The following is an 18,044-nucleotide window of genomic DNA, read 5'->3' as shown; positions in this document are numbered from 1 at the left end:
TACTCTATAATGTTGAGCACTGTATATATCTATATATATATATATATATATATATATATATATATATATATATATATATATATATATATATATATATATATATATATATATATATATTCAAAAAGTTAAGGTAACTCAAACCATTTGAGGAAACCGATTGCAAACCATTTAAGTTCAAAAACTAATCCTAATGAGTACTGCACTTAATCCATTTGAGTAAACAAAGCAGTTTGAGCACAGTAAAACCCAATAAATGAAGAAAACTTAAACCAACTGAGTACTCTAAAACCTAATAAGTTAAGGCAACTCAAACCGTTTGAGGAAACCGATTGCAACAAACCATTAGAAAAAAAAACTAATCTATGTAATATCTATGTACTAATCTAGTACTGTGAACTCACTCCATTTAAGTTGAAGTAATGAGGTATTTAATATATATTAATACAGGTATATTAATAGGTATTTTATATATATTTAATATATACAATAAATGAATGAATGTTATTTATTATGCAGGATTTATTTGATCAAATGCAGAATATACAATAAGGCCTTTCTAAATACTTTAGCGTTCTGGCTGCGTGTCATCGTCCTACTAGGACAGTGGAAACTCATCTGTCTTTATTCCTGCATGTGTCTGGATGTGATCCGTCATTCTGTCTCAGTGTTGAGCTCAATATCTCCTGCTGTCCTGCTGTCTCTCTCTCTCTCCTCCTCCTGCTGCTTCAGGCTCTCTCTGTCACACGGACACAAAGAAACATGACAGAATGGAGGAAAAACAAAGTGTGCTTCCTTCCTACTGTCACAATCAGCAGGACGTCTCAACAGATCATTCACTGTCATTCTGTCTTTCCTCTCCTCCACATGTGTCGCAGCCTTCAGGCATGTTAACTACACTCTAAAAAAGTTTTTGCTGCCTTCATTTTTTAAAAAATAGAATTAGATTAATTAGATACAATGTAGCGCTCCTGAATGCAGAGGTGTTGTGGAGGTGATAGAGATGTTTGATTTTTATGGTGCTTAATGATTTCTTTAAGAGTTTTGGTGAAGAGTTCCTTCAGCTTAGTTGCTATTTCATACAGGTTATACATACATACAGTCTCCTTTGCAGAATCATGTTTATCTTTTCTAATATAATGTCTTATATTAAAAAATAAAACAATTAAAACAACATTTACTTTGTTCATTATTCAGAGTTAGCCTTTATGGTAATCGGTTAACATTAAATACATCAGTTAGCATCAAACCACTTCTGAATATTTTATTAATCCTAGATGTAATTTCAACATTAACAATTTTAAATTTGATTCTAATGTATAATGTATGGGTAAATGTCTTGCTAACTTTATCAATGAGCGGTTCAATGTTTAAGAACTGATATCAACAAGCAACGTTGAATGAAATATTGTCAGTCTAACAAATGTTGCTCATTATTAGTTATTGTTAGTTTAATACATTATTAAATGTTGACTAATGTATGTTATAGGACTGTAAAAAAAGCGCTGGGTTCCACACAATTCCTTCATGTTGTCCCAGCACAAATTGATTAAGTTAACTTAATTGTTTTGCGAAATTTAAGTGATTAAACGTTAAGTTGTCCCAAAAAAGCTCAAGAATTGTGTTGATTGATTTTTTCATAAGTTTGACAAAGCAGCAAAAATATTTTCTGAGGGATTTTTCATTTGCACTTACTTTAGTACAAGCTATTCTGCTGAATTTTGCAGAATTAATATATACGTAATAGAATAATCATATTTTATTTCAGTTCTTTAAATCTACATTTTTATTTAATATTTTATTAAATTTGAATTAAACTCATTACATTGTGGAACATCTAATAAAATAAATGGTATCCTGGCAGATTAGCAAGACTTTTTACATGTATTTCTTTTAATTGTAAAACACAATGCAGTGTACAATGGAGAAAAACACCTGCAATAACTATTCTGGAAAATGACTTTATATAAACCCAGTAATTTGGACTGTATTTTTATATACAGTGCATTTTGGAAAGTATTCATAGCGCTTCACTTTTTCCACATTTTTTTATGCATTTTTATGCTTTTTTAGAGCAGCAGAAATTTTTCTGTAACCTTGCCCAGCCTGTCTCGGAGGTCTACGGACATTTCCTTTGTCTTCATGCTTGGTTTGTGCTTTGACATGCACTGTCAACCCTGAGACCTTATATAGACAGGTGTATGCCTTTTCAAATCATGTCTAATCAACTGAATTTACCACAGGTGAACTCCAATTAAGCTGCTGAAACATCTCAAGAATGATCAGTGGAAACAGAATCTACCTGAGCTCAATTTAGAGCTTCACGGCAAAGGCTGTGAATACTTTTGTACATGTGATTTTTCAGGTTTTTTATTTTTAATAAATTTGCAACAATTTCAAAAAATCTTTTTTCACATTGTCATTATAGGGTATTGTGTATAGAACCTTGAGAAAAAATAAATGAATTTATTCAATTTTGGAATAAGGCTGTAACATAAAAAAATGTGGAGAAAGTGAAATGCTATGAATACTTTCCGGATGCAATGTATTTTTAGGTGTATTCTATTTTATTTTGCTCTATTTCCATGTACACTTTTTTTAATTGTATAGTTTTAACAATACCAACCGAGGCTATAGTATTATTAAAGTAACACAGTATTTGATGTACAAACATTGGCAGGTGTTGCATTGAGTGCAGTGGTAATCAGCTGATTGTTGCTGAGTTCTGTGGGTGCAGATTCCATGTGGGCTTGATTATACAACATTTTTCCAAAACATGAATATTTAATACAAACATGAATGAATGTAACTTAATGAACTGTATATGAAATCATATTCATACTGGTTATTATTATACTGGTACTGAATATATAATAATAGAAACAAAATATCCAAAGCAACAAATAAATAAATCTTTAGAAAACCATTAATTCTCTTTTAATAAAGGCTTTTTATATGAATAAATGATCACCAAATATTGCAATTGGTAAAAACATGGTAACATTCAAAACACCCATCAATGAGATCAATCAAATACAAACCCTTTTTGTACTACAATTTTTCAAAAATGTTAATAAATGTTCAAATGCGTTTTACATAATTAATATATATATATATATATATATATATATATATATATATATATATATATATATATATATATATATATATATATATATACACTGTATATACAGTTGAAGTCAGAATTATTAGCCCCTCCTGAATTATTAGCCCCCCTGTTTACTTTTTAAGATTTTTTTCTAAGATTTTTTTTCAACACATTTCTAAACATAATAGTTTTAATAACTCATCTCTAATAACTGATTTATTTTATCTTTGCCATGATGACAGTAAATAATATTTGACTAGATATTTTTCAAGATACTTTTATACAGCTTGAAGTGACATTTAAAGGCTTAACTAGGTTAATTAGGTTAACTAGGCAGGTAAGGATAATTAGGTAAGTTATTGTATAATGATGGTTTGTTCTGTAGACTATCGAAAAAAAAATTAGCTTAAAGAGGGCTAATAATTTTGACCTTAAAATGGATTTAAAAAAATGATAACTGCTTTTATCTTAGCTGAAATAAAACAGAAAAAGACTTTATATATATATATATTACAGTCAAAGAAGGGGATTTTGGGAATCTGTTCTTATTACTCCATATACACTGACTGGGCACTTTATTGGGTACACCTTACTAGTACCGGGTTGGACCCACTTTTGCCTTCAGAACTGCCTTAATCTTTTGTGGCATAGATTCAACAAGGTACTAGAAATATTCCTCAGAGATTTTGGTCCATATTGACATGATAGCATCACGCAGTTGCTGCAGATTTGTTGGCTGCACATTAATGATGCAAATCTCCCAGTCCACCACATCCCCAAATTGCTCTATTGGATTGACTTCTGGTGACTGTGGAGGCCATTTGAGTACAGTGAAATCATTGTCATGTTCAAGCAACCAGTCTGAGATGATTCACACTTGGCATGGCGTGTTATCCTGCTGGAAGTAGCCATCAGAAGATGGGAACACTGTGGCCATAAAGGAATAGACATGGTCAGCAACAATACTCAGGTAGGCTGTAGCATTGATATGATGCTTAATTGGTACAATGTGCCCAAAGTTTGCAAAGAAAATATCTCCCACTTCATTACACCTCGACCACCACCATTCTGAACTGTTGATACAAGGCAGGATGGATCCATGCTTTCATGTTGTTGATGGCAAATTTTGACCCTACCATCCGAATGGCCCAGCAGAAATTGCGACCCATCAGACCAAGCAGAATTTTTCCAATCTTCTATTGTCCGATTTTGGTGAGCCTGTGTGAATTGTAGCTTAGTTTCCTGTTCTTAGCTGACTGGAGTGGCACCTGGTGTGGTCTTCTGCTGCTGTAGCCCATCACGCCAAGGTTTGACATGTTGTGTGTTCAGAGATGCTTTTCTGCATACCTCAGTAGTGACAAGTGGTTATTTGAGTTACTGTTGCCTTTCTATCAGCTAGAACCAGTTTGGCCATTCTCCTCTGACCTCTGGCATCAACAAGGCATTTGAGCTTATAGAACTGCCGCTCCCTGGATATTTTCTCTTTTGGACCATTCTCTGTAAACCCTAGAGATGGTTGTGCGTGAAAATCCCAGTAGTTTCTAAAAGACTCAGACCAGCTCGTCTGGCACCAACTACCATGCCACGTTCAAAGTCACTTAAATCCTCTTTTTCCCCATTCTGATGCTCGGTTTGAGCTGCAGCAAATCGTCTTGATCATGTCTACAGTATATGCCTAAATGCAGTGAGTTGCTGCCATGTGATTGGCTGATAAGAAATTTGAGTTAACAAGCAGTTGGGACATGTGTACCTTAAAAAGTGGCCAGTGAGTGTAATTCCAAAATACTGTGATCGGTTAGAAATAAATATATATAGAATAAAATGTTTTATATAATCAGGCAAATTATATGAACAATTTCCCCTAAGAAAGGTTTCTGAAAACAGATTTGAATAAATTTGTGAACTTTAGTGTATGTAAGTCCTGCTGAAGTGGAGATTTATGGAGAGTTTTTCCATTTTGTTGCTTATGAAGAAACTTATGGAAAAAACTTAAGAAGATAACGAACTACAGACACTTTTTGGCTGCAGTGTATGCCTTAAAGAGATACTGTATTTCACCCAAAATGATCATTTACTCACTATTTACTCTCCCTCAAGTGGTTCCAAACCTTTATGACCTTCTTTCTTCTGTTAAACACAAAGAAGATATTTTGAAGAAAGCTGAAAACCTGTAACCATTGACTTCATAATAGGGAAGAAAAATACTATGGAAGTCAATGTTACAGGTTTCCAGCTTTCTTCAAAATATCTTCTTTGTGTTTAACAGCAGAAAGAAGGTCATAAAGGTTTGGCTCTTTAATCATTTAATTACTCATTCCTTTCTTTCCTGTTTGCAAATTAATTCATCATTCATTATACTACATTACAGACCCCTTACTCATGTATTCACCCTATTGGCAATCATACCTGAGGTACTTTATGATGATGAAGCTGCCTGTGATGCTGAGTACAGTCAGCAAAATTAGTACAGTGAGGAAACTGCTCTTCTGAAGGCTGTAAGGTGTGTTTTCATAACCCAAGGGCAAAGACGGCAATGTCACAACCAGTCTAGGGCTTGTGGATGGAAACGGTTTGACTGAGGGAAAAAGAAACAGATCAGATGGAGTCCAAACTAAAATGTCTATGGATAGCTGTCAAAATGTTGTTTTGAAGATTATTGAAGAAGAAAAAGAAGAAAACTAAGAAGAAATTCATGCAGTTTGAAGTCTGATGTTTGAGGAAAATCTAAGGGGTCGTTAACTTGATCAATTCTTTCACTATATATATATATATATATATATATATATATATATATTTTACTGTAACTTATATAACTTTTTGCTGATTTGTAACATAGCAAAAAGGAAGAAAATCTATTCTTAATAATATACAAATACTGTGAGAATGATTTATTTTCATTGGACATTTATAGTGCTATTTATTTTAAATGTAATATTAATATTTTTTCCTCAATGACTTGTCGGACATTTTCAATGAATATGGGTCACACCAAAAGACAAAAAAACTTAAAAATTGTATAGTTGGTCTAAAAAAAGTAAAATTTATGGAAAATTCTAAAACAAACAACACTTAAGAGATGTACATCAGTGGGCTTCACAGGAGGCTAAAGTCACAATGAGCTTGAATGGGGTCCTAATTAAAGTTTTAGTGAAAATTTGCAAATAGTGTCACATCAAAGACAAAATGTATCAAGTTCTGATGTTTTCATAAAATATGTGTGAAAAAAGATTTCCATTTACTAATAAAAAAATGCGGTGATGCAGTGGCGCAGTAGGTAGTGCTGTCGCCTCACAGCAAGAAGGTCTCTGGTTCGAGCCTCGGCTGGGTCAGTTGGCGTTTCTGTGTGGAGTTTGCATGTTCTACCTGTGTTCGCGTGGGTTTCCTCCGGGTGCTCTGGTTTCCCCCACAGTCCAAAGACATGCGCTATAGGTGAATTGGGTAGGCTAAATTGTCCGTAGTGTGTGAGTGAGTGTGTATGGATGTTTCCCAGAGATGGGCTGTGGCTGAAAGGGCATCCGCTGCGTAAAAACGTGCTGGATAAGTTGGCGTTTCATTCTGCTGGATTAATAAAGGGACTAAGCTGAAAAGAAAATGAATGAATAAATAAAAAAATGCCACTTGTAAAATAATGCCAAAGGTATTTATTAATCATTTTCTTTTGAATTTATAAGAGCTGTAATTTATTGAACTATAACTCAGACCATCACACCATATGACAGTCATGAGATTTAGCTTAAAAATCTACAATATATATATATATATATATATATATATATATATATATATATATATATATATATATATATATATATATATATATATATATATATATATATATATATAAACATTTAACACGTCAGATTTTATAACAGAAGGTCTAGGAAAGAAAAGATAAATGTTAACAATTTACTGTATTTTTTAATGATGGCAATACTAATTATATTAATCTTTTTTTGTCATATGTGACACTGAAAATGCAACATCACGTCAACAACCCATACTTTAAAATACATAAATATCATAAATAGCTACCTTTTAGTTGGAAGAACGTGCGGGACAGTGCAGTTCCCTTTTGGTCCTTTAGGAGGCAGCGGTATGAGCCTTCCTCACTGACACTCAGCTGATTGAGGACGATTTTAGACTCCTTTGTCACCACTAGCTCTTCATACTCTCCGTCAAATAACAGCTTGCAATAAATAATAACAACCATTTTTACTGCATGTTAATAAATGATTCAAATAACAATCGGTGTTCTGTGAACATATGGAAAGATCAATATTTGAATAGCTTATCAAGCTTTTGATGTGAAGTCGTTGCTAGATTACATGATATACTGGAGCTACTTAAGGAGGCAAGCCCGTTATCCAGGGGGGGGGGTTCGGGTGTTTCAAAAGACTCACTGACAAAGGTCCAGAATTTGTCCCAAATATGAGCTCATTTGTCTTATTTTGACTGCTAAGACATCATAAATTGTGAAAATAACCCAATCGTTTAAGACCAAGCGGATTCTGACAAAAGTGAAGCCATTGGAGCTATTGGAGGTATCAGTGTCAGTATAGTTAAAAAACACTATAGTATTCACTATAACATACTATTGTATATTTTCATGTGGGTGTCAGACAACTGAAAATACTGTAGATCTGGTAGCAAATATCGAAGCCTCTGTTACTATTTACCTTCATTTTTTGTTAACATTTGTTATTATTTATTTAGGATATGTGTTTTCACATTCTGATTCCAATGCCTAATTATTAAATTGTTAAAATGACTCTAATTAAATCAAATATTCTGAAGAATAAAACACAATGTGTTTGTTGGAAGAGTGTACTTGCATTATGATGATATTATATTGTCATTCTGGAATCATATAATGAGTATAAAAGTGTCTTAAAATGACAATAATATAGTTTATCGCAATATATTTTGGTGCAATATTGTACAACAAAAATAGATATCGTGACAGACCTACGCACCACCCTACCACTGACAAACAAATAACCATTTTAATAATTTGTTCAAGAGAAAACACTTTCCATCATTGTGGAGAACAGTGTGCGAGCTGATTCGTGGGAGTATGTAGACAATTTCACGTCCACAATTTCATGCATTGGGTTAAATTAGGCTGTCCAGCAAAGACTACAGAATATAAAAGATGTGTCACTCGTATAGTTTTGAATGGGGAAAAGTGTAACGGTCAATATGGCGAATGAAGCCCCGCCTACTACAGAAACCTATCATCAATCGCTATAGACTGACTTTTTTCAGTTCGGATCAGACGTGTGCTTTTACGACAGTTTGGCAGGTAACAAACACACTGGAATCTCATCGAATACTTGCTTCAGAGGCATAAGAAATATATCCACATAAAGCTTAAAATCTGTACTTTTAAAGGAACCTAGTGCACAAACATTTTCTGGTTTTATAATCTGTATAAAACAAACACGAGGTAAAGTCCATCCTGTCAAACGCACATCACAAAGAGTAAACAAAGAGTCGCTATCATTTCTGGAGGAGATTCTCCATCAAGACCAAGTTGTGGATTACTTCAGAAGAGCAGCGCAATCTGATGAAGCATTATCCTGAGGATGATAATGTGTAACACTGCCATAAATGAGGTTGGTGTGGTGATCTTTCCAGTGCACATGCGCATTAGCTTGGGCACCCTGAAAAATGCAGATTTTGTTTGATTCAAATGTTTAGAAACAAAACTTATAATGCAGCTGTTGCTTAATTTTATTGGTGGTTCCAAATATGCAAAGAAAGGCGTTTCAATGATGGCCGCCGAATGAAATGACTTGCCTTATAGAGACTTTGTGTCCAGTCTCCGTGTTCAGTCTGTTACTACCAGGGTTGAAACCCAGACAGGCAGTCAGGCAGATTAATACAGAGAGTGGACCAAAGTGCATCAAATGATCGATAATTATAAGGAAAAAAAGAAAAATAGAATAAATATATATATTTTTATATTAGACACACATCTGATGCTTGCATTTGCATCAGCTCCATGCCCACAACTTCACGCTTGGGTTAAATTGGGTTAAATTAGGCTTTACAGTCTCCATGTTCAGTCCTTTACTTCCACTGTATCTGTTCAGCTGAGGGAACGGAACCAACCCCATGACGTCAGACACAACGATATTCCAGGATGGCAGCCTAAATATAAAAGCTATAGTAAAACATGCCGTTTTTTTCTAAATGGTTACATTAATCGAGTTTGTTTAATATAATTTCATTAAAGTGGAAATAAATTGACAAAATAATGTAAACTTAACTGAGTGCTTCATTTCCCCTTTAAAGCTCCCATTAAAGTAACACTTTTTAGATGTTAGTTTCAGTCTGTTAGTTATAATGATATCTATGAGCTAGTGTGCTCTAAAACAGACAAAATTTAAGTTTACAAAATATAAAACTGATATAAACATGTAAAGCTTGCAGTTTGTCAGTTCCGTAGAAATTGATCGATGTTTTTTCCAATTCACCTCATACTACGGTTTCTTTTTAAATCCTGACCAATCAAATGCTTCAGAGCATCTTTAGCATCTGACATGTCCCACCCCAGTGCTTAATTTGTGAATCGTGAGGTCCCGGAACAGATCGGGGCAACGGATCTGGCATACTACCCGAGGATGTAGAGGTGTTGCGCTCGAAAGTAAAAACAGGGGGAGGGGGAGAGATGGGGGTTGGGGGAGGACGGCTTAAGAGCTGGGGCCAGGGTTGGTTGTAATGGATGAAAGTGAAGAGCGTTAAGGAGTCACGGAACAAAGTGAGAGTGAACAGCGGATGGGGGAGGAGGGCAGGTGAATAATTGGATCGGTAAAATGAGTTTCCAGATCAGATTTCAGAGGTGCGATACGGATCCGGCATGTTCCGGCACAAATTAAGCCCTGCCCACCCCCTTCAAGACGGTTCTCATTTGCCTTTCATTTGATGCATTTGCTCTCAACCACTCTCACTGACAGAGCTATTGGCTGTTGTTGTAAAAGGGGAGGAGCTACTCTATGTCCCGCCCTCTCCTAATTTTTTCAGTTTGATTCAGTTTTATTACATCAAACATCGAATAAAAACATACATTTCAAAGCACTTCAAGGGACCTTTAAAGGAACAGTTCACCCAAAAAATGAACATTTTTCAAAACATTTTACCCTCAAGTGGTTCCAAACCTTTATGAGTATTTTTTTCTTCTGTTGAACACAATATAAGATATTTTAAAGAATGTTAGAAGCCATTGAGAGTAACCATTGACACCAACACTAGGAAAAAAATGCAATAGAAGTCAATGGCTACTAGTTTACAATATTTTTTTATTTTTTTGTGTTAAAACAAACTCCAACAGGTTTTTGATAAGTCAAGGGTGAGTTTAAGACTTAATTTAGAGTGAACTGTCTCTAAAAGACATTTGACTGATTGTAGCTAAAGTGAACAAAGTTCCAAACATTAAATCAAACAAAAGTGATGTGCCTTTAAGTTTATGAAAATATTAAAACAATAAATGCATATTTTATTATGTTACATAAAATACCTAATTTTTACCAAACATGTTTTAACCCAAATTTGACAGAAAATCAAAGCTAAATATCTGAACAAATTATATTCCAAATTAGAAGTTGATATCTCCAAAAAAAGGAGCTATAATGAAATTGTGCTTTGCCGCAGTACCAAACATCACCACCAGTTGACATTCAGTTTAAATTGGTGACTATATAAGTGCACCCCTTATTTTTGTGTATGTTTTGCAGAATATGAACCATATATTTTCATACTTTTGACAATATTTGTAGAGCAGAAATTAAATTCTGATGTAGTATGAACAGCTTGATTTGAAAAAAAAAAGCATCTACATTTTTTTACATGTGGATTGCTGTAGCAAAGTAATGATTTACAACCCTGATGAGTATTTAGTCGCAAATTAATATATAGCTGTTTCTCAGTAATATCTATAAAAAAATTACCACATTGAAACTAGAAATAGTTTGAAATAGTTAAAAAAGGATTTGCAGGGCTGCACAATATATAGATTCAGCATCGATATCGCAATGTGCGAATCTGCAATTGTCACAATGCAAGATGTACAATGTCAAGTAACCAGCCACCACAGTTCAGAACATGTGATTCGTGGAGTCTGCGCAAACATTAACCCTAATATAGTGAAAAACTTTCACTTGGAAGTGTTTCTGAAGACTTTAAGCGAATTTAAACCAAGAAGTTATAAAGTTGAAGCTTTAAAAAAAAGATTATTTTTATTTATTTATATTTAATTGAAAGACTATACATTCATTCATTCATTTTCTTTTCAGCTTAGTCCCTTTATTAAACTGGGGTCGTCCCAGCGGAATGAACCGCCAACTTATCCAGCAAATTTTTACGCAGCGGATGCCCTTCCAGCCGCAACCCCTCACTGGGAAATGAAAGACTATGCAGTGTTATTTAAAATATGACTGAATTTCTGTGTCTTAATACTATTAGATTCCGCAGAAAACCATAAAACATGATTTATTATTAATTTGCATCTTTGTTGTAATATGCTTCTAATTTGTTTATTAAATGTTATGCAGATACTGCCCAAAATAATCTCAATCAATCTAAACTTATGATTTCTAAATAGTGCAACAACTACAAGTCATCTTTTGAAAATATAGTTATATCGCAATATATTACAGACAAAAATATATTGCAATGTCAGTTTTTTCCAACATTGCGCAGCCCTAATAGTTCGTCATGATTGCCTCATGTTTAGACTATAATATTATGGTTTACAAATGTAACAGCAAACGGTGCCATGGGTTGAAAGGTGACGGTTAATGGATTTCAATCTGTTTACTCTTCCTACAACAGTAAAATATGTAGTCAGAAGCTTTAGACCTTTCCAAATATATAGTTTGTCATGATTAGATTAGGATCTAATTGCAATATAGTAACTTGACAGTTAATGAGGTTAGGCATACTTCTTTAATAAATACCCTTTTAAAGGTATTTTTCATCAGGTTTATCTGAAACAGTATATAAAATGGCTTCAAGATTCTCTGTAACCAGCCAAATAATTCAACTGTGTGTGTGTGTGCCTTTACATTTGTTTCTCCAGGATGCCAGGAATAATGATACTCAGTCTGTCCCACCACAAGAGTGTGCCAAGACAGAAAGCAATCCAGCACCACCTCCTCTCCTTCATCTGCCTCAAGATGATGCTCTGAACGAATACAAAGAGAGAAAGACAAAAGAATATTATGTGATGTGTTAAAGTAGTCTGCTAATGTAATCCTGCTGTGTGTTTCCATGATGGCTGTCTTTCTCACCTCCACAGTCTAGTGGTGGTTTGGCTGACAGACATGTAAACAGCCCATACTGACAGGAAGTGCAGTTCATCACTCTCTGATACAACAGGCCTGAAACAAGCAAGAATCCGCCCCGGACGGGCAACCACCCATGCATACACCCACACACGCCATGAGCAATAAAATATACTATGCACATATCGTCATATTCCTTATATTGTGCGTCATGTGACACATACACCATCAGAGGTTTAGAAACACTTGACTGACTTTATGTCTCTCAGGATATTAAAATCTAAAGGCTTAAGCTTTAATACTTGATTTTAACATAGGAGACCAGTATCAATTTGAATGACAGGGATGAACAACTATAATCCAGGAAGAATCTATAATTACTACATATATTGGACTGTTGGCTTCACTTGTGGGATACGGGACAGTTGGCTTCACTATCTACAGTATATAGTTTGTATCAGAGTATTTTGGAGCTGGTACATGCACATCTTTCCAGCCTATACTGTATATGTCAGTGACAAATAAAGTGTGGCAAGATGAGAAATTTAAAAATCTGTTTTATATAGTTGATTTAAAAGCATCCATCAAGTATTTTAAAATGCACAAAGTTTATTTATGCTAATTTTATGTAATTAAAAATGTTTGCATGTTTTTTTTTACAAACATCAAGACTGAATGTACCTAAAAATGTCAAATGGTGTAACTGCCAAAAATTGGGAAATATTAAATAATTTACACCTCCAACCTAGATGATATGCAAGTGTACACACAGAAATTAATACTTCATTTTAAAATACCACAATAACATTTAGTTTATTCGAGTTATCTCTAAATGTACATTTAATGGGTTTTTGCAATATTTGGCAATATATATATATATATATATATATATATATATATATATATATATATATATATATATATATATATATATATATATATATACATATATATATTATATATATATATATATATATATATATATATATATATATACATATATATATATATATATATATATATATATATATATATATATATATATATACATATATATATATATATATATATATATATATATATATATATATATATATATATATATATATATATATATATATATATATTTATTCATCAGACACATGATAAAAACACATCTGATTTCTAAATAATCTTTGACAAATTCAGTAAAAATAGTTTAAAACTATTTTATTACACTAAACTAGGTGTTTTAATCTTTATTTCACATTTTTACCCTTTCAATTTTGTCCAAAACACATTGGATATTTTTTTCTCATTTATATATTTTAAGAAAAAATAAATAAACAAGCTCAATAAACAAGCTCAAGCTTAACATTTTGATGAAACCCCTTGCCCCACCCCTAAACGTAACTATCACTGGTGTTTCATTTCAAAATGAAAGGTCAAGTGTAATTGGTAAAAACAGTCAGGTAACCTGACTTTGATAACATATGATCATGTTTTTCATTCATTTTTTTTAATGTACACATTGTAGCAGTTAGTTCAGAAATCAAGTGGCCAATTATTGGCACACAACATGTAACTGAGTTCTATAATAACATACTATTGTAGGACTTAACCTTAGTTTACTATCAACTAGACCTTTCTTTTAAAAGCTATTATTGAGCTTTTTAACTCCAATCTTAATGCTGTATTAAGAAAGAAAGTGTACTACATTTGCAAAACCCCACAGATACAAATAGATTTGTGATGTAGCTGTTAAAATCTATAAATTTACAATTGATGTACTGTTTAAAAATGTTTTGGGGTTTGAGGAAATTATGTCATTAGCACAGCTGCTATAACTGTGACAGTTGGCTTCACTTTTTACAATCTATTGTTTGTATCAGTGAAGTTTTGCAATTCCATTGAATCTGAGAATTGTTGCAATCACAACTGAGTTCAACATTGTGACTGATTCTGTTAAAGGAACACCCCACTTTTTTTGAAAATAGACAAGTCATTTAGAGTTAAACAGTTGAGTTTTACAATTTTTTTAATCCATTCAGTCTACCAATCTGCCAATTTGGAGGGTGCACTTTTAGCTTAGCTTAGCATAAACAATTGAATCAGATTGGACCATTAGCATCTCACTCAAAAATGTTCATTCACTCATTTTCTTTCGACATAGTCCCTTTATTATCCAGCATATGTTGTACACAGAGGATGCTCTTCCAGCTGCAACCCATCACTAGGAAACACCCATACACTCTCATTCACACACATACACAACGGACAATTTAGCTTACCCAATTCACCTATAGCGCATGTCTTTGGACTTGTGGGTGAAAACCGGAGCACCCGGGGGAAACCTACGCCAACACAGGGAGAACATGCAAACTCCACACAGTAATGGCTCGAACCCAAGTGACCTTCTTGCTGTGAGACGACAGCACTACCCACTGCGCCACACTCAAAATTGTAAAAAGTATATAGTTTCCTTTTTTTTGTTTAAAGCTTGATCCTTTTACACTGGGTACTAAGACTGAAGGTAAATGAAAAGTGAGAAAATGAAAAAAATAAATAAAGCTAGGAACTATACTCTCATTTTACCATAAATATCAAGACATTTTCTGCTGTACCATGGCTTCAACAGGCACTAGATATTATTAATCCAACTTATTGATCTATGCTTACCTAAGCTAAATGTGAGACCCAGAGATAGGCTGAAACTTGGATTCAGAAATAGTAAACAGGGTATTTACGGGGTCCTAAAAAGTCTTAAAATGTCTTCTCAAAAGCTACATTTTGGCTTTAATAAGTCTTAAATCTGCTAAAATGTTGTGTTGTAGGTCTTAAATCTTTCCTCTTAAATAATTTTCCTTAGTTCATGTAAAGCTACCCAATCTGGCAATAAACACCCATACAAACACCAACAACCCATCTCAATAAAACGTTTAACTTTTTTATTTAAAAAAGCATTGAATTACTTTCCTTACAGTAACATTTGCTTAAAAGTTCTCTATTTATGTACTGCTGAGTATACCGACCCAACCTATATTTTATTTTATAATTAAATTATTATTATTACTGTAGACTGAAGTGACTTATGACAGCTATGTTTTGTTCTATTCTTGCTAAGGGTTATATGATTTGTGAATGGATATGTTTGAAGATAAATAAAACATATTCAAACAAAATATTATTGTTGTATTATTAAATGTACTGTATTAAATTTAAATATTTTTTTGATAGAGTAAGTGAAAATCTTTTCTAATATTCGGATATTCTAAAAAAAAGTATTTAGCATTTGGCCCTGTATAAATGTCTGAAATTTTATTCATAATGGTCTTAAAAATGTCTGAAAATATTTTAAGTTTAACTTGGTGAAACCTGCAGAAACCCTGAGTAATAAAACTCAAATTTATAACCCTATAGGGTAGTTTCAAAATAAGCCTATTTCCCAAAAAAGTGTATATATAAGGATATTCAAAAATGGAATAAAAGGATATTCAAAAATATTTGGGTGAAATATAAAAATAATTATTTTACTTACCACATTTATTTGGACACAGACCTTTGGAAAATAATAAATATAACTACTAAGAATTAATTAAGAGTTCTCTAATGTCATCGCTACACATGAACTTGAACTTTATGTTCCGATCCTACCTTCAGCAATGAAAATCTCCAAGTGTTTCTGAAGGATTCTTTTTCCTTTCTCCAATATAGTAATCAAATCCCACTGAAGAGAATCTACAAGAAAAACACAGCATTACATAATTCATATCATGTTTTTTACCATTATGAAAAATGATTATAAGTAATCTGCATGCACAAGTGCTCACTTGTCCTGTTTTCTTTCCAGTGCCTCTTGAATTCACTCTGGTATTCTGTTCTTGCACGATAGAGTGTTGTAGGATCTAAAGAACACATAGCACTTACTAAACGGTCCTGAACTTAAATGGATAGATTTTGTCATCATTTAGCCTACTCATCCTATGCTGACCTCAAAGAAAGATATTTAGGGAAAATGTCAGTAGATGATCTTGCCACACGTGTACTGCCTTAGTTGGAAAAATTAATCCTATGTAAGCAAATGGGTGATGAGATCTGTTTGACTGACATTCTTCCAAATATCTTCCTTTGTGTTCAGAAGAACCAATCAGTACAGAATTGGAACAGCCTGAGGGTAAGTAGTCAACTAAGAAGGCAGAAATGTAGACACTTTTGTGTAAACTGTCCCTTTTAAATGATCTTTAAGTGAGGTGTGCCATAAAGCCTCATACTATAGCATAATACATACAAAAATAAATACGTTAAGAAATAAAAAAGCATATTTCGATAGCTTTGTTTGATTATTCTGTACCTAATGTAGGCCTATGGGTATTTGGTAACCAATTGGTAAATGTAAAGTTCGACTAATTTAAACTGAAACACTGTGGTAGCGTAATGTTGATTTTCTGATTGCTTTCCATTAACGTTAGTCTTCAAGCTCTAAAACAATGATATTGCTCTTATGTTTACATTTCACAGTATTATTTAGTAAAACAGAATAGTAAATTAACCAATCTGTGTGTAATCTTGATTTCTCTGTAGTGTCTTCATGCTCTATTATAACATCTATTTGTTCTACAAATATGTTTACATCTCCCCCTATCGACTGATATTAAAAACCGTTTCATGCATGTAATTCAAACGTATACAAAACGGTTCACTTTTCAACAGGCCTATGAAAATATAATGAGCCATAATAATTAATATTGTCATTAAAACAATATTTATCATATTTACCTATGACACCGCTGAGCAGTCTGCTGGTCTCGCGATAATTGGTGTAAGCGTGATCGATAATTTTCTTTAGCTCGACCTGTTCACGGACTCGGATTCCTTTAACCGTCGACAGAAAGTCTTCATGTACATAACGGACCACCTGGTCACACTGCAGACAGGACCTCACAACGGGACAGGAACACAGAGTCAAAAACCACCTCAAAAGAACTGGTAAAGTCATTGTGGAGAGACTGGAGTGAACCGTGGCCTTCAAAATTTAAGTGAGTCTTCATTCTGTTATAACTGCCCTTCAAAGAACACTTATGACGTTATTCTTTTGCTTGTAAACACATCGTCACAAAGGCACGAAATATCACCACACAATTCCATGTAACATAACTCAAATATTGTAAATATAAAGTGCTTTTTTTCATAATACAAAAGTCAGTAGACTATTTTGTTATTTTTTCGTTTTGTTTGTTTATTTATTATTATTATTTTTTTAAATTATTATTTTATTCACCTGTATATTAAGTCGATAGACATGGGGGCCTATAATTTATTCATTGATTGCAAAGCTGATTTTCAACATTAATCATTTTAATTAAAATTATTTCTCATGATCCTACAGAAGCCATTCTAATACAATATATAAACCACAATACACTACCATATATATCTCACTGGTAGTGTATATATCGATTTCTGCTGCATCATTCAGATGGTGGGGTCAGAATTTGTCGTCAACAACATGAAAGCATGGATCCATCCTGCCTAATATCAAAGGTACAGGCTGGTGGTGGTGGTGTAATGATGTGGGGATATTTTCTTGGCACACTTTGGGCCCATTAGTACCAATTGAGCATCGTGTCAACGCCACAGCCTATCTGAGTATTGTTGCTGACCATGACCATCCCTTT

At 33.3% G+C, this 18,044-nt stretch overlaps 1 protein-coding gene across 1 annotated transcript; it reads right to left on the bottom strand.

Annotated features, from left to right (window-relative positions):
- Nucleotides 1-593: 593 nt before the first annotated feature.
- On the bottom strand, nucleotides 594-17,473 carry LOC130233366 (izumo sperm-egg fusion protein 1). Its single transcript, XM_056463373.1, has 9 exons — nucleotides 17,146-17,473; nucleotides 16,200-16,274; nucleotides 16,024-16,107; nucleotides 15,908-15,928; nucleotides 12,397-12,486; nucleotides 12,172-12,290; nucleotides 7,139-7,292; nucleotides 5,513-5,681; nucleotides 594-736 (listed from the first exon to the last, which is right to left on the bottom strand). Exons 1-9 carry the CDS (start codon nucleotides 17,363-17,365, stop codon nucleotides 652-654), a joined length of 1,017 nt encoding a protein of 338 aa, XP_056319348.1. The 5' UTR covers nucleotides 17,366-17,473; the 3' UTR covers nucleotides 594-651.
- Between the last annotated feature and the right edge of the window lie 571 nt (nucleotides 17,474-18,044).

The sequence above is a fragment of the Danio aesculapii genome, chromosome 8 (assembly GCF_903798145.1).
Source record: "Danio aesculapii chromosome 8, fDanAes4.1, whole genome shotgun sequence".
In the NCBI taxonomy this organism is placed as follows: domain Eukaryota; kingdom Metazoa; phylum Chordata; class Actinopteri; order Cypriniformes; family Danionidae; genus Danio; species Danio aesculapii.
This window is presented reverse-complemented; position numbering and strand designations above follow the sequence as displayed.

Bases quoted from the DNA above. Each gene is read 5' to 3' on its own strand.
- LOC130233366 (XM_056463373.1), bottom strand. From the start codon at position 17,365: ATGACTTTACCAGTTCTTTTGAGGTGGTTTTTGACTCTGTGTTCCTGT. The intron at 15,929-16,023 runs GTAGGATCGGAA...TATTTTCCAAAG, and splicing joins GGAGATTTTCATTGCTGAAG to GTCTGTGTCCAAATAAATGT. The intron at 12,291-12,396 runs GTGAGAAAGACA...GTATTCGTTCAG, and splicing joins ACCACCACTAGACTGTGGAG to AGCATCATCTTGAGGCAGAT.